The sequence below is a fragment of the Eublepharis macularius genome, chromosome 4 (genome assembly GCF_028583425.1).
Source record: "Eublepharis macularius isolate TG4126 chromosome 4, MPM_Emac_v1.0, whole genome shotgun sequence".
Lineage (NCBI taxonomy): Eukaryota > Metazoa > Chordata > Lepidosauria > Squamata > Eublepharidae > Eublepharis > Eublepharis macularius.
In genome coordinates, this window is record NC_072793.1 from 183,321,458 (window position 1) to 183,348,079 (window position 26,622).

The 26,622-nt window shown below is 48.0% G+C and overlaps 1 protein-coding gene across 1 annotated transcript in view; it reads left to right on the forward strand.

The window, feature by feature from the left end:
• The first annotated feature begins 2,796 nt into the window (after positions 1 to 2,796).
• The window catches only part of LOC129329150 (zinc finger protein 420-like), a 37,185-nt gene continuing 13,359 nt past the window's right edge, over positions 2,797 to 26,622 (forward strand). The window contains exons 1-5 of the mRNA XM_054978586.1: positions 2,797 to 2,824; positions 4,816 to 4,901; positions 5,599 to 5,725; positions 6,303 to 6,395; positions 14,733 to 15,896. Coding sequence (XP_054834561.1) covers positions 4,887 to 4,901; positions 5,599 to 5,725; positions 6,303 to 6,395; positions 14,733 to 15,896 — 1,399 coding nt within the window. The 5' untranslated portion in view covers positions 2,797 to 2,824; positions 4,816 to 4,886. The remainder of the gene's footprint in view (positions 2,825 to 4,815; positions 4,902 to 5,598; positions 5,726 to 6,302; positions 6,396 to 14,732; positions 15,897 to 26,622) is intronic.

The window sequence follows — 26,622 nt, forward strand, 5'->3', positions numbered from 1 at the left end:
GTGTGCGGAATCAGTCAATCTATTAAGACAGTAAGGAAAACGAATAATCTATTTCAATTACTAGACTTGCCAGAGACGGAGACCAGCTCTATCTCACGTCAAGCTAAAATGGCAACCACTCCTTAAACTGCCATTTCACCACAGGATTTGACATCTGAGTCTCTGGACACTAAACTAGCAAGGCTAGAAAATAATATTTTGAATCAGATGTCACTAATTATCAAGCCCCTAACAGATCAGATCACTGGAATCCGACACAACTTACAGATAGTGAATTCAAAAGCTGATATAGCACTTAGTAAGAGCACTACGGCAGAAAAGAGCAGCAGGCACCAATTGATATGCTTAAAGAAAAAATGTTAAAATTAGACTTACTCTCCCAGCCGTGGAACATCAAGATTAGAGGCTTGAATGAGGAAGTTACACGTAATGTCGACCTTACAGCCTTTATAGCCACATGGCTCTCCCATCAGCTCCAATTGGAGGTTTCACCAATAATAACAAAGGCTTACCGGATTGGCTCTCTTAAACACACACAAAAAGAAACTCCAAGGGATGTGCTAATTGAAATCCCAGGTCAAAGAATACGAGTGAAAATCCTCAATGAAGCAAAAAAGAAGGGCTCTATATCTTATAAAGGTACTCCACTCATCATTCTCACTGGCCTTCCAGTTGAGATTTTAGAAAAAAGAAGAGCTTTGAAATCAATAACTGCAGCGCTGCGTGAGACAAATATAAATTACAGATGGGTGAACTACACAAACCTGCTTGTCCAATCGCAGGGAAAATGTGTAATAATTGAAAATGAATTATCAGGGAAGCAATTCCTACAAACTGAACTTCGTTTCACCCATGGAGTATGACAGAGCTTCGCAGAAGTGCAAAATGCCTCCTTCACCATCACCTTCATCCATCAAAGGGAGTAAAATCCCCATCAAACACATCCGACTCTTACTGAAGCTGTAGTAATCTTTGTTAATATACCTTTATAGATGTTTTATATATATATATATATATATATATATATATATATATATATATATATATATATATATATATATATAAATACTTCTTAGAGGTTATGGGATAGGGGTTGGGAGAACCCATTTAGAATAGTTCAAAAATACTGGATGGGGGATACACTTCTGGGCAGTAGTATATGTGAAAGGGATCTTGGGGTAAGAGTGGACTGTAAACTGAATATGAGCAGTCAGTGTGATGCAGTGGCAAAAAAGGCTAATTCAATCCTGGGTTGTATCAAAGGGGCCATAGCATCGAAATCGCAGGAGGTCATAGCCCCTCTCTACACTGCCTTGGTCAGGCCACACCTGGAGTACTGTGTGCAGTTCTGGAGGCCACACTTCAAAAAGGATGTGGACAAAATCGAGAGGGTGCAGAGGAGAGCGACGAGGATGATCAGGGGTCTGGAGACTGAGCCCTACGAGGAAAGGCTGAGGGCCTTGGGAATGTTTAGTTTGGAGAAGAGGAGGTTGAGGGGGGACATGATTGCTCTAAGGCTGTCATTTGGAGGAGGGCAGGGAGCTGTTCCAGTTGGCAGCAGAGGGTAGGACGCGAAGCAATGGGCTAAAACTACATGCACAAAGGTACCGACTGGATATTAGGAAAAACTTTTTCACCGTCAGAGTAGTTCAAAAGTGGAATCAGCTGCCTAGCGAGGTGGTGAGCTCCCCCTCACTGGCAGTTTTCAAGAAGAGGCTGGATGAATACTTGTCAGAGATGCTTTAGGCTGATCCTGCACTGGGCAGGGGGTTGGACTAGATGGTCTGTATGGCCCCTTCCAACTCTATGATTCTATGATTCTAAGCCCCTTTCACTAACAGTTAAAGTAGTTAGCTTAGACTAATAACTGTCTTGCTTAGCCTAAGCATGACAGTTACAGATTGTTACTATTATACCTTGCTTAATTCTCATTAAATTATAGAATAAGACAAAGGGGATGAGATTCAGTATCTCATAATTGTTCTTTTATTTATCTAAAATTAAAATAAATAAACATATAAATAACAAAAAGGGGACAAAATATTATTGAAGAGGAAACAGGAGAAGGTTTATCTGGGTTTGGGGAGGGGACTCTACCTTCCCGAGAAGCCTTGCTGTACTATTATTTCTCTATATTTATAAAATAGATTTTGACATAGTTACACTTCTACCTTCTGTCAATATAACTTTTAGTCACACCCATAAATTCTTACTAATAATTATCAATATTTTGGCAGTAGTTAGTGATATTTATTATTAACATTGTAATAGATAGGGTTGCTCATTAATGTATTAGTAAACGTGAAAAAATAATGATGATGTTGTAATAAAAGAATAGAAGCAGAGCTTGTGTAATAGCATTTACTTGTCTCCTATACTCCTTAATGAGCTTATAACCATTACTGAGTTGTTCCTCTGGCCAGGGCTTCTTAAGAGCATGCTGATGTCTGAATCAGGCCTCGCCAAAGGAATCCAGAGAAGCCTGTTCTAAAACTACAGCCCTACTCCCTCTTGTTAAATTACCCTTTTAAACCATTCTGTTTGACACCTTCTGTGGAATGGGCAAATTGAGTGTATATCATTAAAAATCATATTTTCTACAATCCGGGGCGGGGAGGCGGTTGTCACAATCCTCCTTTCCTAGGAGTCAGCTAAGCTGAAAGCGAAGCCGGGCAAGGCAGGAGGCGGGGGTTAAAGCGAGAGAGTCCCGAGTCCCAGACGGGCAGTGGGGGCGGTGCTGGTGAGGTCACTTCCTGTCGTGCCCTCCCCCCCCCCCGGCCATTGTTTTCCCGCAGTGGCATCTGCTCCATCCTAGACTGGTCTGGTGAGTTAGAATCGCCTTGGGGGGAGGGGAGAGAAGAAGCATGACCTGCTTTGGGGTGGGGGGTTGGGGAGGGAGATGAGACGGGGAGGGGAGGCGCCGAAGGGGAGGGGGCTGCAAGGCGGATCCCCCCACCCTGGAGGTTCCTCCTCTCTGCAAAGCCGGAGGGAGAATCCGGGGAGGGGCGGGCAGGGGGGTCACGGGCTGGAGGCTGAGGAAGACCCGCCCCCTCCAGCTGCCTTGCAAACCTAGATTTCTACCTTAGGGGTGAGAAACGCGCTTTTCCCTCTGCCAGCCACGCTGGATCCGTTTTCCCTGCCCCCATGGCAGCCGTTTCTTCTCTGGCAGAAATGAGGGCGGGGGGGGATTATTTTAAATTTGCAGTTGGCTCTTCTCTCTCCCCCCTCCGACGTTTCTCAGACGTTCCCGTTGGCAGTTTTAAAAAGCGAGGCTCCAGTCCCTTTTGTTATAGCGGCCTTGCCTTTCTCCTTATATCTTCACAGCAAAAGGGGCTTGAGGTGCTGTAGCACGGTGGTTTAGTGGTTCAAATCTCACTCCTGCCCTGAGCTCTGAAGGTGGCCTTGGGTAAGCCACTGCTCTCAGCCTCAGCTGTTGTGTGGATAATAATAATAATAACAACAACACTAACTTGTCCACCGTTCTGGGTGAGGCACTAGTCTGTCTAGAAGAGCAGTATGTAAGTGCAGTTATTAAGTGCAGTTGTTGTTAAAAAAGCAAAAGCTGGGAATTCAAAGAACTACTGGAAGGTGGGGCAGGGGAGATGCAGGAAACCTGCCCTGTGGAAGCCCCATTGCCACTGCCTTGTCTTGGCTGTTCCAGCAGCAACGAGTCTTTCCCGCTTGTGGAAAACACCCCAGATGCCCCCCCTGTCTCCCTCTGGGGGGCCATTCTCCCCAAGGGCTTTGGAGCCCCCTCCCTGAGTAATCTGACCCTAGTGAACAATCTGGTCTCCAAGACAATGAGCAACGGACTGCCCCAGCTAGTTCCTGCCATTATCATAGTGACTGTACAGGAAGATTCCTGCCCTCTCCTTAATCTTGTTATTCGCCCCCCCCCAAAGGATTGTGTTTCTCCAAACCATGAAAATTCCGCTGGTCTCTGTTACTACACCCCACTCTTCTGCGCTTAGCAGCAGGACTAGACAGGATTTCCTCATTCTGTGGTTCACGTTGTATGCTTAATGTTGTGAGAGCCAGTTTGGTGTATCTGTTAAGAGTGCGGGACTGGAGAACCAGGTTTGATTCCCTACTCCTCTTGAAGCCAGCTGGGTAACCTTGGGTCAGCCACAGCTTCTAGGCGCTCTCTCAGCCCTACCCATCTCACAGGGTGATTGTTGTTGTGGGGATAATAACAAACATTGTAAACTAGGTGTTAAGTCATCCTGAAGGGCATATATAAATTAGTTGTTGTAGTTGTTCCTGTTCCTCTCTTTTCTCTCATGCACAGGTGGCTGTGAGGGAATGATTTTTGGCCTGCTACTTTGCAATCTCTCTCCCTCTCTCAATTCTTGTAACAGTCTATAGCAATTTGGGTAACACCTGCAGGGCTAGTTTTCTCTGTGCGGGGAGACCCGTCAGGCAGTCCAGTCCATCACCTCAGGGCTTAGCCACATCCTTCCCAGCACCTCCTCCTAGTTGTGTGGGGCAGGCCAAAGGGTCTTGTCTTCCCTCAGAGTGGAGGAGAGAGCCTGTGGCTTTCAGCCGGGCCAGGAACTCAGCGCCCAGTAAAGGATTTGGGGAGATTGGGGGGAAACTGGGCCAGAAGGGGAGGGGGATGAGTAGATAAAGTAGGTGGGACTTTCCCCCCATAAAAACTCACATGGTTGGGAAGAGATATCTGGCCAAAGACTCAGGATTCAAAATCTTGAATTGTGTCCACAAGCAAATCCAGAGAGAGCTTCACTGATGGAACTGGCATAGAAATTTCTGTGCCCCCAAAATGCTTCCTTCCATCTTTCTTTCTCACCCTTCCAGGTAGCCAAAGAAAGACCCCCTTGGCTGCTTCTCTGCTGTCTCATCCATGTGGTGAAGGGGAAAGACCAGCCATGCAGCCAGCACAGGTAAGGGGCGGGGGGTGCACAGCAGATGTGAGGAAGGGGTTCCTTCTCTGCTGCAAGGCTCAGCGGATCGGGTTCCTTCCTCTCGGTTCTGGTGCTGCAAGATTATGAGGCTGCCCCTTTGGAAGGTGGAAAATGGACACTCCCTGTGTCAAGTTATGTGTTCAGAGAAGAAACCCATACTGCGCTACAAGTGTCCCCTGGAAAGGGATTTGCTCCTCTTCCCGGACATCTCCGGCCTCTCCCCCACTTGGCTGCTGGCCCCCTGCAGATAGGGAGAGCCCCCCTGGCCCTCAGATGCCCCCAGGGATCGCTGGGGTGGGGGAGAGACAAATGTCCCTGTGGGGTCTTTGCCCCTCATCTTTGTTCCACTTTGGTTTTCCCATCCTTGATTTTGCTTTTGATTTATTTATTCCTGTTTTTTAAATGACATCCCTCTTTTTTCACTGATCAGAGAAACAAAACAGCTTTTCATACTGTTCTCTCCACCACTTAACCCTCCCAACAACAGTCTTGTGAGGTAGGTTAGGCTGAGAGACTGAAGGGCCCAGTATCTCCAGAGAAGCATCCATAACAGAGAGGAGATTCGAACTCAGTCCTCCCAGGTCCTAGTCCTTCACCTTTATGTCAGACCAGCCCTTTGGATTTTCTTTCTTGTCAACCACCTTTCCAGCAATATAAAGAAACTCTCTTCTTCCAGGGCCAAGTGTCCTTCGAGGAGGTGGCTGTTTATTTCTCCAAGACGGAGTGGAGCCTGCTGAGCCCAGCCCAGAGAGCCTTGTACAAGGAAGTCATGCTGGAGAATTTTGGGAACGTGGCCTCTCTGGGTGAGGATCCTTTTCTCCTGGGCTGCCTCCTTCTGGCTGTGAGGAGAGACTGCAGGGAACTCCTTATTGAGGGAGGACGTGGTCAGGCTGTCTTCCCTGGGCCCAGTGGCTGATCTCTGCCACTCTCTACGATCTTTCCTCTGATGTGGTTCTGCTTGTGGAGAGGGAGCCCCCCCAGTCTGGCCGCCCTGTGTCTGGACCACAAGAAAAGGCCTCAGAAGAGGTGCCAAGTGAGCCTGGATTTGGAGAAGGCAGGAGGGGTTTAGCAGGGTTTCCTTTGAGTCTGAGTCTTGTCTTAACTGGGCAGAGAGGTGGCTGTGGCGGGAACTCTGTTGGCTTCTCTGCCACTGACTTAGTTCTCAGCTGACATTGCCATCTCATTTTGGCAGGGAGGAGGCACAGAGTGTCCATGCCAGATATGGCCCCGTACTCCACCACCACCACCACCACCCGGCCGCCGCCCCTATTACTTGTCTGTTGTGAATTTCTGGAGGAGCAGGAATCCTGACTTGGAATCGATCAGTTCATGCACACACAGAAGAGACACAATTTTGTCTTTTTTTTTCCTTCATAAAAGGGCCTGAGATTGCCAAACCTGACCTCATTTCCAGGCTGGAAGGAGGAGAAGAGCCGTTTCTCCCGATCGCTGATGCAGAAGAGGGATTGGCAGGTAGCTGCTTCCATCTGTTGCGGGGCTGTGCAATGCCTGCACTTCCTCCCAAGGGTGGGTGGATTTCTGTGGCCTTGTTTCTCCTCATAGTTTGAGCCTCTTCTCCAAAGAGCTTGGCTGGGTGTTTGTTTTGTTTTGGAATGAGCACTTGTCCTGCAGGCCTTGGTCTCAGGTTGCTAGACCTCAACGAGGAGCCTTGACCCAAGTCCCTTCCCTTTCTTCCTTCTCAGAGCTGCCTCCATGGGCCTCTGAGAGGTTTACGTTTAGCTTTCCTGAGACAGGCCCTCTTTAATGGCACAAGACTTCCCCCTTTACATCAGCTAACATGGAGGTAGGACAGAATTTTTAAAACTTCATGTCAGGAACCATCCAAAGAAAAGAGCAGCAACAGAAGTCTGTTGTTCATGGTTGCGGCTGTGGGAAGGCCCTGCGCCATGGCGCTGGGACTTTCTGCTGCCTAAGGGCTTCTCTAGGCCTGGGAAGTACCGGTGTGGCAGGGAAAAGACTGGCCACTGCAGCCCTGGACCTTCCTGCCACCTTCGGGTATGCAGTATGCAGGGAGAAGAAACGAGTGGGGTGAAAACATTTTGCCTCCACCTTTGCCTCCTTGGGTCCTTCAGAGGCCCTCAAATGCCCAGCGCAGCGGCGTGAAGGCCCAGTGCTTCAGAGCTTTCAGAGGCCCAGAAAGGACTGGCATGGCAGGGAGAAAACCTGCTACCACAGCCCCGGGCCTTCCTGCCACCTCGATGCCTGATGTGGCGTGGGGCTGCCTGGCCCGACGGTCTGCTGTGCCGTGGGGTTGCCAATTACTTAACAATTACTTGCACTCTTTGAGCTGTACCTGGCATTTATTCTATGAACTTTATGCTTTGAGTTGCTGCTGAATACGCCTTATCTTGCCTTGTTAGCACTTTAAATATTGTTAAGTAATTGTTCATAGGAAATTATACTACTGTATGCACTAGCACTTTTTGTACAGCTCTTGAGGTGGGAAGATTGCAGGTATATTGAAGATTATATTGAAGGCATTTTGTATATGTAATAAATTATAAGCAATAGACACAGGATTTGTATAATTAATCATTTGTTTAGTTAGTGGTCACGATTAATTGTTGGGTTACTGCCCCCCTAAAGCCATGATTGTGGGCGAGGGGGTCATGGCAGCGGGCATGTCTTGCTCTCCTGCCCATCCCCTTGAAGCCTAGAGTTGCCAGTCTCCAGGTGCTTTTTAGTTACAAAATAGGTGGCTGTACCTGTAATAAACTGGAAGGAAAAAAGGGGGGCAGAACCCTACAGGATACAAAAATTGATTCTTTATATAATATTTTCAAAATTTCAAAAGTGCAATGTGCTCATAACGCTTCATACAGTGTCTTCAAAGTTTCAAAAATGCAACGTGCTCATAACACTCCATACAAGATTCAGTACATATTACATAAGCAATCTTACAAGGTAACAACTAAGATATTTCCACCTTAAGTCATAATAACATAGAAGGATAAACTGACTTCAAACAAAGACTTAAGCCTATGCGGGCTATTATCTCCCGGAAAATATTTCATGAATTGGTTTTTCAAATGGTATCATCTCTTATTCATCCTACCTTGTAAGATTGCTTATGTAATATGTACTGAATCTTGTATGGAGTGTTATGAGCATGTTGCATTTTTGAAACTTTGAAGACACTGTATGAAGCGTTATGAGCACATTGCACTTTTGAAATTTTGAAAATATTATATAAAGAATCAATTTTTGTATCCTGTAGGGTTCTGCCCCCCTTTTTTCCTTCCAGTCTCCAGGTGCTGGCTGGAGATCACCCAGAATTACAACTCATCTCCTGGCAACAGAGCTGTTTCCCTGGAGAAAATGGATGACGTGGAAGGTAGTCTCTATGGCATTATACCCACCTGAAGTCCCTCCCCTCTCCAAACCCCACCATATCCAGGCTTCACCTCTCAAATCTCCAGGAATTTCCTAACCTGGAGCTGGCAACCCTACTGAAAGCCACGATGGGGTGGCGGGGGCAAGGAGGGGTGTGTCTTGCTCGCCTGCCCTGCCCCACCAAAGCTGCAATGGGGGGCAGGGGGCGCGTGGAGGCAGGCATGCCACCCTGCTCTCTTCCCCTCACCCCAGATCGAGGTGCTGGGGAGGGGCAATGCCCTGCCCAGCTCCCTGGCCTCCAAATCAGAGTGCTAGGGAGGGGGCAATGCCATCCCTGCTGCTGGACCCTCCTCCCCCCATCCCAGATTGCAGCACTGGGGAGGAGGCAATGGCTGGCCCAGCTCCCCTGCCCTTTCTAGAGCCCTTTGTTGCTACTCCTACCGTAAAAGGCAAGCTGAATTACTGACGACTCGCTTCTTATCTTAGTGCGCTTCCAGAGGGCACCGCTGGGGTGGGAAGCCCGGATGAGGAAGTTCAAACGTACAGAGAGCGCACTGTGGCGGGAAGTGCAGGCAAGGCGACCCGTCCTTCCCTCCTATCCCCCCCCTTCACCCAGCAGTGACAGGAGTGAGGAGGAGCGGCAATGCCCAACTACCCCTGCCTTCACCCAACGGCGATCAGAGTGCAGAGCAGGTGGTAGTGCCTGCCCCCTGCTTCACCCAACTGGGATCGGGTGCGGAGCAGCAGGCTCCATTCATCCGGCTCCATTCATCCAGCTGGGATCAGGCATGGAGCAGGTGAGGCCGGGATCAGGGGGTGAGCAAGTGGCAGTGCCCGCTCCCCCTTCACATGGCCAGGATCAGGAGTGGAGCATGGAGCAATGCCTGGGTCCTCTTCACCTGCCCGGGATCAGGCACGGATCAGGTGGCAATGTCCCCAAACGTCCAACAAACCCATATTATCAATCATGTCAAAACAAACCTTTGGTAATTTGCCTTGAGTATCTTTTATGTTTTCTCAGAACATCTATCTATTTGTGGAGAAATTACACCATTCCACTCACCAATCAAACAACAGTTTTCATAGGACAGATCTGCCAATTTTCCCCAAAGATATTTGTCGATCCTCCCCTTTTCCTCATTTGGTGCATAGATTCCCACCATCAAAATTTTGCTCCCATTTAATGTCGCCGGCACCCTCCCAAATTTACTATGATTGTCAGATATTACAAGTTCTGGTTTCAGTACTGATTTAAGAAGCAATACCACCCCATTTTTCTTTTTATTATCTGAAGAAACAAATTCTCCCCCCCCCCCAAAATTTTTGTAATCCAAAGACTTAATGTCTTTTTTCCTCATATGTGTTTCTTGTAAGCAAATGATGTTGGTTCTCCATTTTTTCAAATAATGAAATACTTACTGTCGTTTTTGAGGAGCACTTGCCCCATTTATATTCCATGTAATGCATTTGTAATCCATGTTTGGGCTTGAATTATTATCAGAGTCTACATCTTCTTCCTCCTCATCTTTCTGTTCCAATATGGACTGTGGGAGATCTTCTGCAAATTCTTCCAGATCCTTTGTATATCTTTCAAGAAATCTCTTGCTTTTGGTACCAAATTCAACCTAAATCTCTGTTGTTTGAAAGTAAGAATCACTCCTTACAACTTATGTTATCACAATGGGGTTTTCTTCTGTTTCAGCTTTTCAGTTAAAAATACACAGTCTCTTCACTTCTTCAGAGTCGTATCTCCTTTAAAAGGATGACCTCAAATGCCTGTATTCTCAGTTTCTTCTTGTAATATTATTGTAAAACTTGGTCTCTTACAGAATTTTTGACAAAATACGCTATAATATCTTTCAGTATTTATTCCGTGTCACATACCTTGTGGAGATTCTATATACTTTATCCACTTCCATATCAAAGCTTGGGATGTCCAACTGAAGAAATTCTGCCAAAGCCTCAACCGGCCTATGTTGGATATCTTCATCTTGTGTCTCCCTAAGGCCTCAAAGTCTCAGAGCATGTTCTTTCTCCCTTAAATCCAATAAAGTTAAATTATCTTGATGTTTCTCCAACTCTCTATCAAACACTGTTGTTCTGCTATCCAGGAAGTCCACTTGATTGTTCAACTTCTTTACATCCTCAGAGGGTTTTTTTGCAGCTCCTTCAATATTTGTTTGTTCAGTTAAATCTGCCTTAACTTTATAAAACTCTCTTCCATTTTACTATCAACTGAGTCAAATTTGTCATCTAATCGATCAAAAGGTTTTTGCATCAAATCTGAGTGTGATGTCTGTCAAAGTGGTGCCTTTCCTTGTGCCTTGAGGCATTTTCTGCAAGATGACTGTTTCTCTATAAATAATCTGTAAAGCCTTTCACAGATGATATTTACTATTAGCTTTGTTTATATTCCAGTCAGACTTTCAAGGTCAATGATCCTTAGCTCTTTCTATGCTAGATTTGATTTTCAGGATGGGGATACATGTGGTGCTGGAAGAGAGAGAAGCCGTGCCATGGTCAGACCACTCAGCCCTGAAGGCTCAACTGGATCTGCCACCTCCCCCACCCCCTCGCAAGGGCAGTGAGCTGATTTATGCTCACCCGTGGAGTCTTATGGATCCAATTGGCTTCCAGAATGCTCTGCAGGATCCAATGCTCCATGGCAGTTTGTTGGATGAGATGGTGGAGGACTAGCAAGGCCGGCTCTCCAAAGCCATCAAGATCGCTCCCTGTCGCCCTCTTCAACCTTGGGTGCGATAGGCTCCATGGTATACAGAGAAGCTACACCAGAAGAAGCGGGAGCTAAGATAGCTTGAGTGAGTGTGGCAGCAATCCTGTGACAAAGAAGCAAGTTCATCTTATAGGACGCTTATGAAATCCTATGAGGTGGCAGTGAAGGCTGTAAAGAAGGAATTCTATGCAGCCTCTATCACGTCAGCTAGCTCACGCCCAGCAAAATTGTTTAATGTTGTTTGTTTCTTGACCTCCTCGATAGATGCAGATAGTCAGATTTTGAATTCGGATATAAGCTGGGAGGCTTTTGGGAGCTTCTTTGCTGATAAAATCTTGTCTCTCTGCCACGGTTTGCCAGCTACAGTTAATACAGTACATGAAGTAGAGACCCCTTGGCTATCTTCTGGGCCAAAATTTGATCATTTCAGTCCACTCTGTGGGGATGGGATTGATAGGACCCTGTGAGCGGTGAGACTCACCACGTGCCTCCTGGACCCGTGTCCGTCATGGCTGGTAAAGGCCAGTGCCAACAGAGTATGGAGTCATTTGGAGGCCATTGTCAACTTGTCCTTGAGCTCTGGAGTTTTCCCTGGGGTGCTAAAGGAGGTCATGGTGAGGCATCTCTTAAAGAAGCCATCTTTGGACCCTACCAACCCAGCCAGTTACCGCCCAGTTTCAAACCTCCTTTTCCAGGGTAAGGTTATTGAGCGGGCAGTGGCAGAACAGCTGCAGGAGTTCCTGAATGAAATCTCAGCCCTAGATCTCTTCCAGTCTGGTTTCCGCCTGGGGCATGGGATGGAGGCACTGCTGGTTGCCCTCATAGATGATCTCTGCAGACACCTAGATGGAGGAGGATTGGCGCTGCTGATATTATTGGATTTGTTGGCAGCGTTCAATACAATCAATTATGAATTTCTGACTCACTGTCTCACCGACGTGGGGATACGTGGAGTTCCCTTGCAGTGGCTGGTCTCCTTTCTCCACAGTCGGGGACAAAGGGTGGCGCTTGGGAAGATTGTCATCCCACCAACCTAGGGTGTGTGGTGTCCCACAGGGGGTAATAGTCTCCCCATTGCTGTTTAACATCTGTATGCGTCCCTTGCCCAGTTGGTGCAGAGCTTTTGACATGGGTGTCATCAATATGCAGATTTGCTCAATTCTTTGAAGTTCTTAAATTTAAGACTGAGGGTTGATTTGCCTTTAAATTTCAATCGTAGCTGTGAGTAGATGTTTATCCCATCTCCAATGTTCCAATCTCCAGTTACCTGGGCAGTAAAACCTTCAGCAGAGTCGTCAGAGAGAGCACAAGTAATTAAGCTAAAGATCCCTCCATATCTAGAGCGATTTATCAGCTGGAGAAGGGACTCCAGCGGTGAATCAAAGCTACGATGCGTCTCCCTGAACGGAAAGCCATGCCCTCAAGACATGTATCTGTATCTCTGTTCTCGTTGATGATTGCTTCTGATTGCCTTCTCAAAGTATGTCTTCCCCTAGAGGACCCCTCTAAAAATAGCTTCCAGGGGATCTTGGGTGAAGAAATCCCCTTGAGAAATAAGCCAGGGCAGAAACACCACTGGTTTCTCCATTGCTTATCTGAGTAGGCCAGAGTTCTCTCTCTCCCTCATCTCTCCGCCAGTAAAATGCTTTTCTTCATTTGATTGCCACCAGCTACAGATTGGAAAGTGGGTTCTAGATCAAATCCATCCTGAACTCTCCCTAGAGGATAAAATGACTGAACTGAGGCTCTTGTTCTCTGGTCAAACATGATAAGACAGTAATGCTAGGGAAAGTTGAAGGCAGTATGGAAAGAGATGGATTGATGCAGTAAAGGAAGTCATGGCCTTCAGTTTGCAAAATCTGATAAGGCTGATAATGAGAGGAAGTTCTGGAGGACTTAACACATGGACTCCTTAATTCAGGGACAACTTGATGGCATGTTAAACTCACAGGAATTGATCAACATCATCTCGTCTGCCACAGAACCAGACTCCCAAACAAGACTTTGGAAATTGTGTCCAGACACCAAACCTTGATAGTATTGCTAGAGGGAATTCTGTGGTTTCTCCATTGCTGGTGTGGCTGAAGATAAAGCTCAGCAACAGTGGGGCTTCCACATGGCAGGTTTACCTTCCCTCCAGATGTAGCCTTCCACTAGGCTGCCAGCTTTTGCAATTTTTAAAAATCGTCACAGGAATATTGTTAAGACAGCATTGTAAAAATAGGTGTAGCTTGTTTTCTGAATTCCCAGAGTTCATTTTTTTTAAGTCAGTCTCTGGTCACTTCCCTTCTGAAGATACACCTTTTTTATATATCTCTGCAAGACAAAGGGCTAGAGACTTACTTTTTAAAAATTGAAAGCAGGGAATTCAGAGAACCTACTACACCTGTTGTTACAATGATATATAAGTATAACAGTATTCTAGTACTATTTTGTACTGTGATGCTATGGGGAAGCAGGAATAAAACCCATTTCCCAAAAGCATTCAGGTTTGGCAGAGAACCTTTATTGAAATGGCCATTTTTGCTTTCTCAACAGCAGATTATTTGGTTCATCCAATATCATGCTCTGTTTTCTGTATGTGGTTGACCGAATACCTTTAAACTGACTCCACAGGTCCTTGCTTTTACTACAGACTGTGACAGATTTACTCTATTGGTTGTGGTCTTAGGTTACTAGATTACAAGGTGGAGTTCATCTCTCTCTGGCCTCTCCCCTCCCTGGACAGCCAAACTCTCTGTAGAAGAATCAGCCACTGCAGGGCAGGTCTGACCCTCAGCCACGAGGCCACCCTGAGCAGACACCAGGTAGACATGGACAAGAACCCACTGTGCCAGGGGAAGGGCACCAGTCAGCTCTGTGTCCCCAACGCCAGCATCCCAGCTGCTGCTACCACTATCCCACATGGCAGCAAGGACAGCCCAGGAATCTGTGGGGGAGCATGCTCCCTTATTCCTTCCCATTGCTTGGGTGTGGGAAAATGGGGCAGGCCCTCTTTGCCTTCCCTTGCTTCCTGCCTCCCCACAACTCAACAGGGCACTCAGAGGACAGGGGACCGAGAGAACCAAACCCACTGAAGCCAGCCTGAGTCCATGAAGAGGCATTTTCAACAAAGCAGAAGGCTTGCCATGGTGGTAGGGAACTTTCTGATTTAAGCAACATAATTCTTTAAGAATATACTATGAAATCAACTTACAAAAAAGAGCATACAACTGAGCACAGAGAAAATGAAAAATATAAAAACGCATCAATTTTTCCCTAGATGTAAAACTGTCCTTCTACTGCATCTGTTCAGACCCTCTATTTTGTGTGCTAAACCATCCCTGGCTAGCTGTCTCTTAAAAGATGGCTTTGTTCTCCCCAAAATCCCACCCCCCTGCAACCACTCACCCTCTAAATTCACCAAGGCGGGAAAAGAGAAACTTAAAGCAACAGATTACTTTGAGCTTCAGGGGCCGATGGGGCAATCTCCATTGCATATTCTCTATTTTTTGTCCACTTGGGATAGAGTCATTACCATTGGAATGGTTTCTCTAGTGAGCTTGGATTTTAGAAGCAATGGAGAAATCGAGGGGGAGAACTGGCAACAGACTGGGTGATCTTAACCCCTGAGCATTCCCAGAGTGCAAACACAAACATCACAAAGCAAACGAGGAAATTCTGGCATAGACAGGTTGTAAATGTGTCCTATCTTCACACCAGGTTTATCTTTCTTTCTGTAGGAGGCATTTGGAAAAATGAAAAATCTGAGTATCCAGAGATGGATGAAGTGTATAGATATTCAGAAGTGAAAGTGAAGGTTGAATATTATGATACCCCAAAGAAAGAGGAAAAACGTCCATCTAAAGGAAGGAGTCGTTCCAGACTTTTACGGGATGAAAATGCACATGAAATTTCACTACTTGAAAAAATGTACATAGCAGACAATAGAAATGAGGGCACAGCAAGTGGGGAAAAATTTTCTAAACAATCAGAGACTAACATGCATTTGAAAACCTATACAAGAAAGAAAAAATATAAATGCCAGGAATGTGGAAAAATCTTCAGTCAGAGTGGAAGCCTTATTGCCCACCAAAGAATTCACACAGGGGAGAAACCATATAAATGCTTGGAGTGTGGGAAAAGCTTCAATCGGAGAAGAAACCTTACTTGCCATCAAAGAATCCATACAGGTGAGAAACCATATAAATGCACAGAGTGTGGCGAAAGCTTCAGTCAGAGTGGAAGCTTTACTCGTCATCAAAGAATTCATACAGGGGAGAAACCATATAAATGCATGGAGTGTGGAGAAAGCTTCAGTCGGAGTGGAAATCTTTCTTCCCATCAAACAATTCACACAGGTGAGAAACCATATAAATGCCTAGAGTGTAACAAAAGCTTCAGGGTGAGAGGAAACCTTACTTTCCATAGAAGAATTCACACAGGGGAGAAACCATATAAATGTCTGGAGTGTGGGAAAAGCTTCAGTCAGAGTGTAGGCCTTTCCTGCCACCGAAGAATTCACACTGGTGAGAAACCATATAAATGCATGGATTGTGGCAAAAGCTTCAGTTGGAGTGTAGCCCTGTCTTACCATCAAAGAACTCACACTGGTGAGAAACCATATAAATGCCTGGAGTGTGGGAAAAGCTTCCGGATTAGAGGACAGCTTAATTCCCACCAAAAAATTCATAGAGGGGAGAAACCTTACAAATGCCTTGTGTGTGGGAAAAGCTTCACTCGGAGTGGAAACCTTATGCGGCATCAAAGAATTCACACAGGAGAGAAACCATATAAATGCCTAGAGTGTGGCAAAAGCTTCAGGGGGAGAGGAAACCTTACATTGCATAGAAGAATTCACACGGGTGAGAAACCATATCAATGCACAGAGTGTGGCAAAAGCTTCAGTCAGAGTGTATCCCTTTCTTACCATCAAAGAATTCACACAAGTGAGAAACCATATAAATGCCTGGACTGTGGCAAAAGCTTCCGGATTAATGAACAACTTAATTCCCACAAAAAAATTCACACCGGGGAGAAACCTTACAAATGCCTTGTGTGTTGGAAAAGCTTCGCTCGGAGGGGAAACCTTACGCGCCATCAAATAATTCACAACATAGGAGAAAAACCCTGTAACAACAACAGCAACAACAACAACATTCAATTCATGTATGGCCCCTCAGGACAACCTAATGCCCACTCAGAGCAGTTTATGATTATTATTCCCACTCAGAGTGTTATTATTATGCCACCAATAACAATCACCCTGTGAGGTGAGTGGGGCTGAGAGAGCACCTAGACACTTTAACAATGAATTTGGAGTTAGATCCTACAGAAAAACAACCGATAGAAATACATACCTGGAGTATACTTCATATTACCCAAGGCACCTCTGCAACAACATTCCATATGGACAGTTCCTTAGACTGAAATGCAACTCCACTAGTGGGTGAGTATCTGAGAGAAGGGAAAGCCATCGCAGAGACCGAGGATGTCCATCTGCCATTTTGAAAGAGGCGCAGTAAAGAGCAGAAACGGGAGAGATGAGACTTATTTAAGGTTAAGACCAGGGCAGAGGTAGACAGAGTGAGATGGACTCTGGACTTCACCCCATTGTCTAACAGCATGAAGAATATTGTATATAGACATTGGCCCCTACTCACTGAAGTAAAGGGTTGTGAAACCCCACCCAAAACAGGCTTCAATAGAACACAGAGTCTGAAAGACTTCATTGCACCCTTTGATAATCAATTCCAGCCGGAGATTTCCACCAGACTGCAAGGGCACTTCAGGTGTGGCAGCTGCCGGATTTGTCACTATCAATTGTAGGGGACTCGTTTGCTCTCCGCCATAATCAAACTACCATCCGCTTAAAGCATTTCTCCACCAGTCAAACCCCAGAGTTTATCTGATTATTTGCCATTGTAACATGATATGTGTGTGCAGTACCACCTGCCTTTTAAGAGTCAGGACACACAACCGTGAAGCCCCCATTGATTGAACATTTCATCCACAACCGCAATAGGGAAGACAAATCCCAATTTACTGTCCTGTATGTAGCCAATAAGGGTTCTGCTCGGGTGATACAAGGGATTCTGCTGCGCAAAGAAGCTCACTGGATCCACTGTTTGGGCAGCTTAAAAACAAAGGGACTTAATAATGATCTAAATTTATCATGTTTTTTTGTAGACACTTGATTCTTGGATGGTACTATGATAGCTTGCCCCCCTTTAATTTGTAACTCTGTATGTAATTGCTACGTGGTTATATTATTATTCATACAGAGTGGTGGTGTGCATAGCTGTTGAGTGACACATGCTGCTTCACAGGAGGCTTTCAGAGATTGCTTTTGATGGTGGTGAGTTTTGATTTCCATCACAATAGACATATGAGGATGAGAGTGTATACATTTATTAAGAATTTGTTGGTACAGAAATGACTTTGGTGGATCACATTATTGTCCCCTAAGGAGTCTGTTGTTGAAACACAAGGTTATAATAGCCCGCCCCTTTTTTGGCTAGGGGGCCGTGGCTCTGTTGTGCCCCCGGCTTTTTTGTCTCCATCTATCAAGAAGAAGAGTATACTGTTACAAGTTGTTCTTGACATCTCCGTCGCTCTCATACAGACATCTTCCCCAGAGCTTTTCTGCTCAATGTAACTAAAGAAAGAAGAAAAGAGCTGGCTTTACCTTTACATTTCGTTTGCTTTGGGTTAGATTTGAATACTTGTGGCCGTTATTCATCAAATGTTATTTATGAATTTATTCACTGTTCTACCTTGGTCTTGAATTTTGGGATGTTCATTAGACTTTTGTTTGTATCTTTAGAATATTTATGAGTATTTTTAGAGACTCTAAGTCACTTTATATTAATATTTGAAAGCATGTATACATTTGAATATTTATTTTTGAACATTGGGTTATTGATATTTTGATTCTTCCGGCTGTAGTTTTTCCACCCTACAGGTCTGTGCTGTTCCTTCCCCGAGGAAAATATGGCACACCTCTGGGCTCTAAAGGAAAATTCCAGAAATCGCCTGTGTAACTGACAGGTGTGCTGGCATAATCCTTCTCCAACTCCCTTGGCCCCCAAGACCCCACCCCCCCTCCCTGTGTGGAAACTAGCTGGGGTGATATTCGTGTCTGTAACTAGCTCGAGAACTCCCATGTAGGGCCTGGAGTTCTCTGGGAATCGCAGCTGACCTCCAGGCTGCAGACATCACATCCCCTGGAGGAAAGGGACACTTTGGTGGGCAAACTCTACCACGTCTCGTTCCCCACTGAGCTCTGTCCTTTCTCTTAACTCTGCTTTCCCCAGTCACCACACCCAAAATCTTCAAGAATTTCTCAAACCCTGTTGAGTCTCCCCTCTCTTCTGCATTATACAGCTGGGATCCCCATTTGAAGCCCCGGTGAAGCAAACTGGTATCAACCTGCATGATGGGCCTGGAGCTGTCCTGGAATTACAACTGGTCTGAAGACTCCAGAGATCAGCTCCTATGGAGAAAAGGGCAGTCCCAGAGGGCAGACTCTACTGGGTCTGGGAGAAACAGATATCCTTCCCCAGGCACAGCCCCCAAAGCTCCAGGAATCCCAAACCAAACTTGGTAACCACATGACGCAACATTCATCTATATAATGCATTCCCCCCCCCCTCTCCCAGTCTGGTATGAGAGACACATTGCTGGAGTTAGAGGTGCCAACTCCAGAATGGAGCGGACCCTGGGAAGGTGAGTGAGCTCAGCAGGGGTACGATGCCACAGAGTCCATCATCCAGAGCCGCCATTTTCTCCAGGGGAACTGATCTCTGCAGTCTGGACAACATGTAATCCTGGGAGCTCTCCAGGCCCCACCTGGAGGCTGGCAACACCAGGAAGAGGGACAGGTGAGACGGAAAGTGGTTATTTGTGGAGGGAGCCTCCATATGTGTCCATTGAGTATATATCATCCTACTATAAAATTGTGTAAGCGTGTTTCAGACAACTCACTTTATATCCTGCTGCACCATCAGAGGGCGCTGCTGCAGAGGCAACTCACCATATCGATCGAGAAAATATGCTGTGGTGGGAAGCCCAGGCCAGAAACAGTAGCGGAGCAGATGGCAATGCCCTCCCCGTGACTTAATCCAGCTGGTATTAGGTGCGGAGCAGGTGCCAGTGCCCACCCCACACCTTAACCCAGCTGATATTAGTAGTCGAGCAGGTAGCAATGCCCACCCCACTTCAGCCAGCTGGAATTAGGAGCGAAGTAGGTGGCAATGCCCGCCCCCACCTTAAACCAGCTAGTAGTAGTAGTGGAGCAGGAGCAATGTCTGCCCCCTGCATTAACCCAGCTGATATCCCAGGTGGCAATACCCACCCCCCTTCATCCAGCTGGAATCAGGAGTGGAGCAGTTGGTAATGCCATCTCTCTGGCTTAACCTAGCTGTTATTAGGAGCGGAGAAGGTGGCAATGGCAGCCCCACATCTTAACCCAGCTGATATTAGGAGCGGAGCAGGTGGCAATGCCGGTCCCACACCTTAACCCATCTGATATTAGAAGTGGAGTAGGTGGCAATGCTCTTCCCCTTCACCCAGCTGGGATCAGGAGCAGAGCAGGTGGTTATGCCCACTCTCCAACCTAACCCAGACAGTATTAGGAGCGGAGGAGGTAGCAATGGCCGCCTCCCACCTTAACACAGCCAGTAATAGGAGTGGAGCAGGTGGCAATGCCCACCCCCACACCTTAACGCAGCTGGTGTTAGGAACAAAGCAGGCGGAAATGCCCACCCTCCCTTCAGTCAGCTGGTATTAGGAGCAGAGCAGGTGGCAATTCCTGTCCCCCACCTTAACTTAGCTGATATTAGGAGCGGAGCAGGTGGCCAAACCTGCCCCCCACCTTAACCCAGCTGGTATTAGGAGTGGAGCAGGTGGCAATACCCATCCCCCAACTTAACACAGCATATATTAGGAGTGCAGCAGATGGAAATGCCCTCCCCCATCTTAACTCATCTGGTGTTAGGAGCGGAGCAGGTGGAAATGCCCGCACCCCCTTCAGCTAGCTGGTATTAGGTGGGTAGGAGGTGGCAATGCCCACCCCCTTAACACGGCTGGTATTAGGAGCAAAGCAGGTGGCAATGCCCACCCCTGCCTTATCACAACTGGCATTAGGAGCGGAGAAGGTGGCAGTGCCCACCCCCACCTAAACCCAGCTGGTATTAGGTGTGGAGTAGGTGGCAATGCCCACCCCTTAAGCAAGCTAGGATCAGGAGCAGAGCAGGTGGCAATGCCCGATCCTGCCGTAACCCGGCTGGTATTAGGAACGGAGCAGGTGGCAATGACCACCCCCCTTAACCCAGCTGGTATTAGGAGCAAAGCAGGTGGAATGCCCACCCCCCGCCTAAATCCAGCTGGTATTAGGTGTGGAGTAGGTGGCAATGCCCACCCCCTTAAGCCAGCTAGGATCAGGAGCAGAGCAGGTGGCAATGCCCACCCCTCAACCCAGCTGGTTTTAAGAGTGAAGCAGGAGCCAATGTCCACCCCCTTCATCCAGCTGGGATCAGGAGCAGAGCAGTTGGCTATGCCTACTCTCTGTCTTAACCCAGCTGGTATTAGGAGCGGACCAGGGGGCCATGTCCCCCTCCCTTCATCCAGGTGGGATCAGAAGCGGAGCAGATGGCAATGCCCATCCCCTTCACCCAGCTAGGATCAGGAGTGGAGCAGGTAACATTGCCTACACAGCGCCTCACCTGGGTGGGATCATGCATAGAGCAGGAGGCAATTCCCTTCTTCCCTTCAATGGCATTGCCAGTGGAGCAGCTGGCAATGCCTGCCCCCTTCAGCCTACTGGAATAAGGCACTGAGCAGGCAGCAATGCCCACCCCGTCACCCTGTTGGAATCAGGCACCAAGGAGGCAGCAATCTCTGCCCTCCTTCAACCTGCCGGAATCAGAAGCAGAGAAGGTGGCATTGCAGTCTCTCTCTCTCTCTCTTAGAAACTGTATAGCAACACCTGCAGGGCTAGTTTTCTCTGTGTGAGGAGATTTCAGTTCCCAGCCGGCATCTCCCACCTGCTGCCTTAAGTCAAACAGGCCATCTCATCACCTCAGAGCTTAGCTAAATAGAGCCTCCATTACTACCCACAGGAGAAGTGAATCAAAGACATGAATGGCGACTTTTGGATGCTTCATTTCTCAAGCCACCTTGGGCAGGTTCTCCAGAGAGGCAGCACAGACATTTCCCAGATAAAGAAAGTCGAGACTTCCCTCAGCCCCCGACTGGAGCCTGCTTTGGAGCAGAGCCCCAGGGTAAGAACACCAGCAGGGCCTGTCTGGCTCAGCCCCCTCTTTCTGCAGGGCCAGACCAGAGCCCACAGAAGGAGAAGGCGGCAACAGCCCTCCGCGGCGGCACTTCTACAGCAGTGGGTCTTCGGAAGTATCCTGGTCAAGTAAATGGACACATGAAACTGCATTATACTGACTCACACCACTGGCCCATTGAGGTAACCTTAGACTGGGGGGGGGGGTATCTCTCTCTCCAGGGCCTCAGGCAGGGGTCTTTCACATCCCCCTCTTACCTGCACTTTTTAACTGGAGATTCTGCCGGGGACTGAACCTGCGACCTTCTGCAGGCCAAGCAGCCGTTCTGGCACTCAGGCGCGCCCCCCTCTCCAAAGCTGCCCTCTCCTCCCGGGGCCTGCAATCTGGAGGGTGGCAAACCCACCCACCCCCCACTACACTGCAGCCTGGGGCGTCTGTCTGTCCCCACCCCCATGCAATGCCCACTCCCCAGATCTGTGTGTGTGTGTGGGGGGGCTGCTTTAGTTATGCCTTTATACCCTCCAGGAATCCGGACTCTCCCCCATGAACTCTCGGACCGAATCCCTCCAAAACTTCAGAGGAGACCCCCCCCCCCTTCTCCTTGCCCCCTCCCGGCACCAGCCAGGCGGCGCCTTTGCCCAGGAGCAGCCGGAGGAGCGCGCAGCATCCACGCCCCAAAGCCCGGCAAGGCTGGCGGCGGGGATCAACCAGGGGGGTTAAAGCGAGAGAGTCCCGAGTCCTAGAAGGGCAGTGTGTGTGTGTGGGGGGGGGGGGCTGGTGAGGTCAGTTCCTGCCGTGGCCCCTCCCTCCCTCCGAGGCTTGAGGCCGTCGCTTTCCCGCAGTAGCACCTGCTGCATCCCAGGCTCGTCTGGTGAGTTAGAATCGCCCTGCGGGGAGGGGAGATGAGACGGGGAGGGGGAGGCGCCGAAGGGGGGGGGGGCTGCACAGCGGATCCTTTGGGGTCCTCTAACAGCACCCCCCCCCCCACACACACACACACCCGCTGGATCCGTTTTCCCTGCCCCCATGGCAGCCATTTCTTCTCTGGAGGAAAACGGGGCAGGGGGGATTATTTTAAATTTGCAGTTGGCTCCCCCCCCCCTCAGACGTTCCCGTTGGCAGTTTTAAAAAGCCAGCCTCCGGTCCCTTTCATTATAGCAGCCGTGCCTTTCTCCTTCTATCTTCACAGCAAAAGGGCTAGAGGTGGTTTAGCACGGTGGTTTAGTGGTTCGAATCCTATTCCTGCCATGAGCCTTGGGTAAGCCATTGCTCTCAGCCTCAGCTGTGTTGTGTGGATAATAATAACAACAACAACACTAACTCGTTCACTGTTCTGGGTGAGGCACTACTCTTTCTAGAAGAGCGGTATATAAGTGCAGTTATTGAGTGATTCCGCACACATTGAATAATGCACTTCCAATCCTCTTTATAGATCATTTGGAATGGAGTTTTTTTGTGTGCATTGAAAGTGCATTATCCAATGTGTGCGGATAATGCAATTGTTGTTGTTAAAAAAGCGAAAGCTGGGAATTCAAAGAACGACTGGAAGGTGGGGCAGGGGAGATACAGGAAACCTGCCCTGTGGAAGCCCCATTGCCACTGCCTTGTCTTGGCTGTTCCAGCAGCAACGAGTCTGAGTCTTTCCCGCTTGTGGAAAACACCCCAGATGCCCCCCCCCGTCTCCCTCTGGGGGGCCATTCTCCCCAAGGGCTTTGGAGCCCAGAGTAATCTGACCCCAGTGAACGACCCGGTCCCCAAGACAACGAGCAAGGGACAGCCCCAGCTTGTTCCTGCCATTATCATAGTGACTGTTCAGATTCCTGCCCTCTCCTTGATCTTATTATTCACCCCACTTAGGGATGTGTTTCTCGAAATCTTCTCCAGGTAGCATTTTTAACTTTTATGCAAACTACAAAAACTCCCCTTTTAAATATTAGCCTCCTTTGCACTTTAAACTTGAGTGATTCTGGAGAAGGAGGTTTTCTGATAGCCTTAATTGGATGGGGGGGGAGGATTTAGCAGCTGATCGGCCTTATCACAGACCCACCCCCCTCCCAGAGGCAGCCATCTCTCCCTCCTGCTCTCTTCTTCACTTACCATTGTCCCACTTTATGACCAGCACAGTTCAGATCTTGAACATCTGTACTGCAAGTAGAGCCCAGAAATCCTCAATATTTTGCAGCAGTTTTTCCAGCTACTCCCCCTGCGTGGCAAAAATTGCTTGGAGACACGCGCTGGTCTCTGTTTCTACACCCACTCTTCTGCTCTTCGCAGCAGGACTAGACAGGATTTCCTCATTCTGTGGGACACATTGTATGCTTCATGTTGTGAGAGCCAGTTTGGTGTATCTGTAAAGAGTGTGGGACTGGAGAACCAGGTTTCATTCCCTACTCCTCTTGAAGCCAGCTGGGTAACCTTGGGTCAGCCACAGCTTCTAGGAGCGCTCTCAGCCCCAAACACCTCACAGGATGATTGTTGTTGTGGGGATAATAACAACAAACATTGTAACGTGCTCTGAGTGGGTGTTAAGTCATCCTGAAGGGCAGTATATAAATCAAATGTTGTTGTTGTTGTTCCTGTTCCTCTTTTCTCTCATGCACAGGTAGCTGCAAGGGAAAGATTTTTGGTCTGCTGCTTTGCAATCTCTTTCTCTCTCTCTTAGAAACTGTACAGCAATTTGGGTAACACCTGCAGGGCTAGTTTTCTCTGTGTGGGGAGATTTCAGTTCCTAGCTGACACCTCCCACCCATCAGGCAGTCCAGCCCATTAGCTCAGGGCTCAGCCACCTTCTTCCCAGCACTTCCTCCTAGTTGTGTGGGGCAGGCCAGAGGGTCTCATCTTCCCTCAGAGGGGAGGAGGGAGTGGTGTGGCTTCTAGCTGGGCCAGAGACTCAGCGCCCAGGAAAGGATGTGGTGAGATTGGGAGGAAACATGGCCAGAACAGGTGGGGAGGCAGATGGAGCAGGAAGGTGGGGCTGTCCCTGAAAAGGATGGCTGGGTGGGGGGAGAGATACCGGGCCAAACACTCTGATCTGAGATCTTGAATTCTACCCCAGAGCAAATCCAGCTCTCAGGGAAGGATTTGGGGAGGTTGGGAGGTAACATGGCCAGAAGGGGAGGGGGATGAATGGATAAGGAATGTGGGACCTTCCCCCATAAAGAATGGCTGGGTATGGGGAGAGATATCGGGCTGAAGACTCACAATCAAAGATCTTGAATTGTACCCCAAACCAAATCCAGAGAGAGCGTCGTTGTAAGGACTGGCATAGAAATTTGTGTGCACAAAAAGTGTTTCCCTCCATCTTTCCCTCCCAGGTAGCAGCATAAAGACCCACTTGGCTGTTTCTCCGCCATCTCCTCCGTGTAATGAAGGGAAAGACCAGCCATGCAGCCAGCTCAGGTAAGGGGAGGGGGGAAGCAGATGTGAGGAAGGGGTTCCTTCTCCGCTGCAAGGCTCAGCGGCTTGGATTCCTTCCTCTCGGTTCTGGTGCCAGAAGATTTTGAGGTTGCCCACTCGGAAGGTGGGAACAAATGTTCCCTTAAAAGGATTTACTCCTCTTCACTGCTGTTTCTGGCCTCTTCTCCACTTGGCTGCTGGCCCCCTGCAGATAAGGAGAGCCCCCCTGGCCCTCAAATGCCCCCAAGGACGACCGTGGTGGAGGAGAGACAAATGTCCCTATGGGGTCTTCTCCCCTCCTCTTTGTTCCAATTTGGTTTTCCCATCCCTGATTTTGCTTATGATTTATTTATTCCTGTTTTTAAATGACATTCCTCTTTTCTCACAGCTCAGGGACCCAAAGCAATTTTTCATACTGTTCTTCTCTCCACCACTTAACCCTCCCAACAACAGTCTTGTGAGGTAGGTTAGGCTGAGAGAATGTGAAGGGCCCAATGTCCCCAGAGAAGCATCCATGAAAGAGAGGGGATTCAAACTCAATCTTCCCAGGTCCCATTCCTTTGCTATAATCACTATGTAACAGCAGCCATTGGGAGTCTCAGTGAGAAAGGTAGATTATAAATGACGTAAATAAAATCTTATTATATAATTGAGTAAGCGTATTTCAGACAACTCACTTTATAACCTGCAGCACCACCAGAGGGTGCTGCTGTGGAGGGAAGCCCGGGCAAGGCTCCATGTCCCTCCAGGAAAGCCAGGCCGGGATCAGGATGGGAACAGGTAGCAATGCTCGCCTACACTCAGCTGGTATCAGGAGTGAGGCAGGTGGAAATGCCCACCCCTGCCTTCCCCCCATCCGGTATTAGGAGCAGAGAAAGTGGCAATGCCCACCCCTACCTTAACACAGATGTTATTAGGAGCAGAGCAGGTGGTAATGCCCACCTCCCCGTCTTAACCTAGTTTATATTAGGAGTGGAACAGGTGGCAATGCGCTCTCCGTGCCTTAACCCAGCTGGTATTAGGAACAGTGCAGGTGGCAATGCCTAACCCCGCCTTCATCCAGCTGGTAATAGGAGAGGAGCAAATGGTAATGCCCACTCTCCCCCAGTCTTAACTTAGCTGGTATTAGAAGTGGAGCAGGTGGCAATGCCCACCCCCTTCTGCCAGCTGGGATCAGGAGCGGAGCAGGCAGCAATGCCCGCCCCCTCTAACCCAGCTGGTATTAGGAGTGGAGCAGATGGCAATGCCCATCCCCCGCCTTAACACAGCTTGTATTAGAAGTGGAGCAGGTGGAAATGCCCTCCCCTGCCTTAACCCAGCCAGTATTAGTGGCAGAGAAGGTGGCAATGCCCACCCCCCCCCACCTTAATCCAGCTGTTATTAGGAGCAGAGCAGGTGGCAATGCCTGCCCCCTACCTAAATCCAACTGGTATAAGGAGCAGAACAGATGGCAATGCCCATCCCCTGCCTTAACCCAGCTGGTATAAGGAGCAGTTGCTGGAAAGGTGATCTCCTAGGAATATGTCCACTAAACCTGAAGATCCAAAATTATCCACAAATGAAATACTCAGTACAAGACAATACAAATTTATCAATGCAATTTTGTAGGGAGAAAATCAATACAAGTTTGTTATAAATCCATAAATAATCGGCTTGAGATGCAAACAATCAATACAGGCACCCAAACTCTCCTGGGGTACAACGACTCTACCAAAAACCTGTTATAGTAGACCGTATCACTCTACTAGTTGCCAACAGTATATGTGAGATCTTATGAGTCAATCAGTGTAAGTTCTCTTCCATAAAGTAAGACACCGTGGCACATACTGATAAAAAGTCCAATTCAAGTAGACAATTGCTGTTGTGAGACGCTGCTCCAACCTCTGTTTTGTGAAATGAAACCAGTATGAGGAACAGGAGAGTCCCTTGACGATGTAGCTTC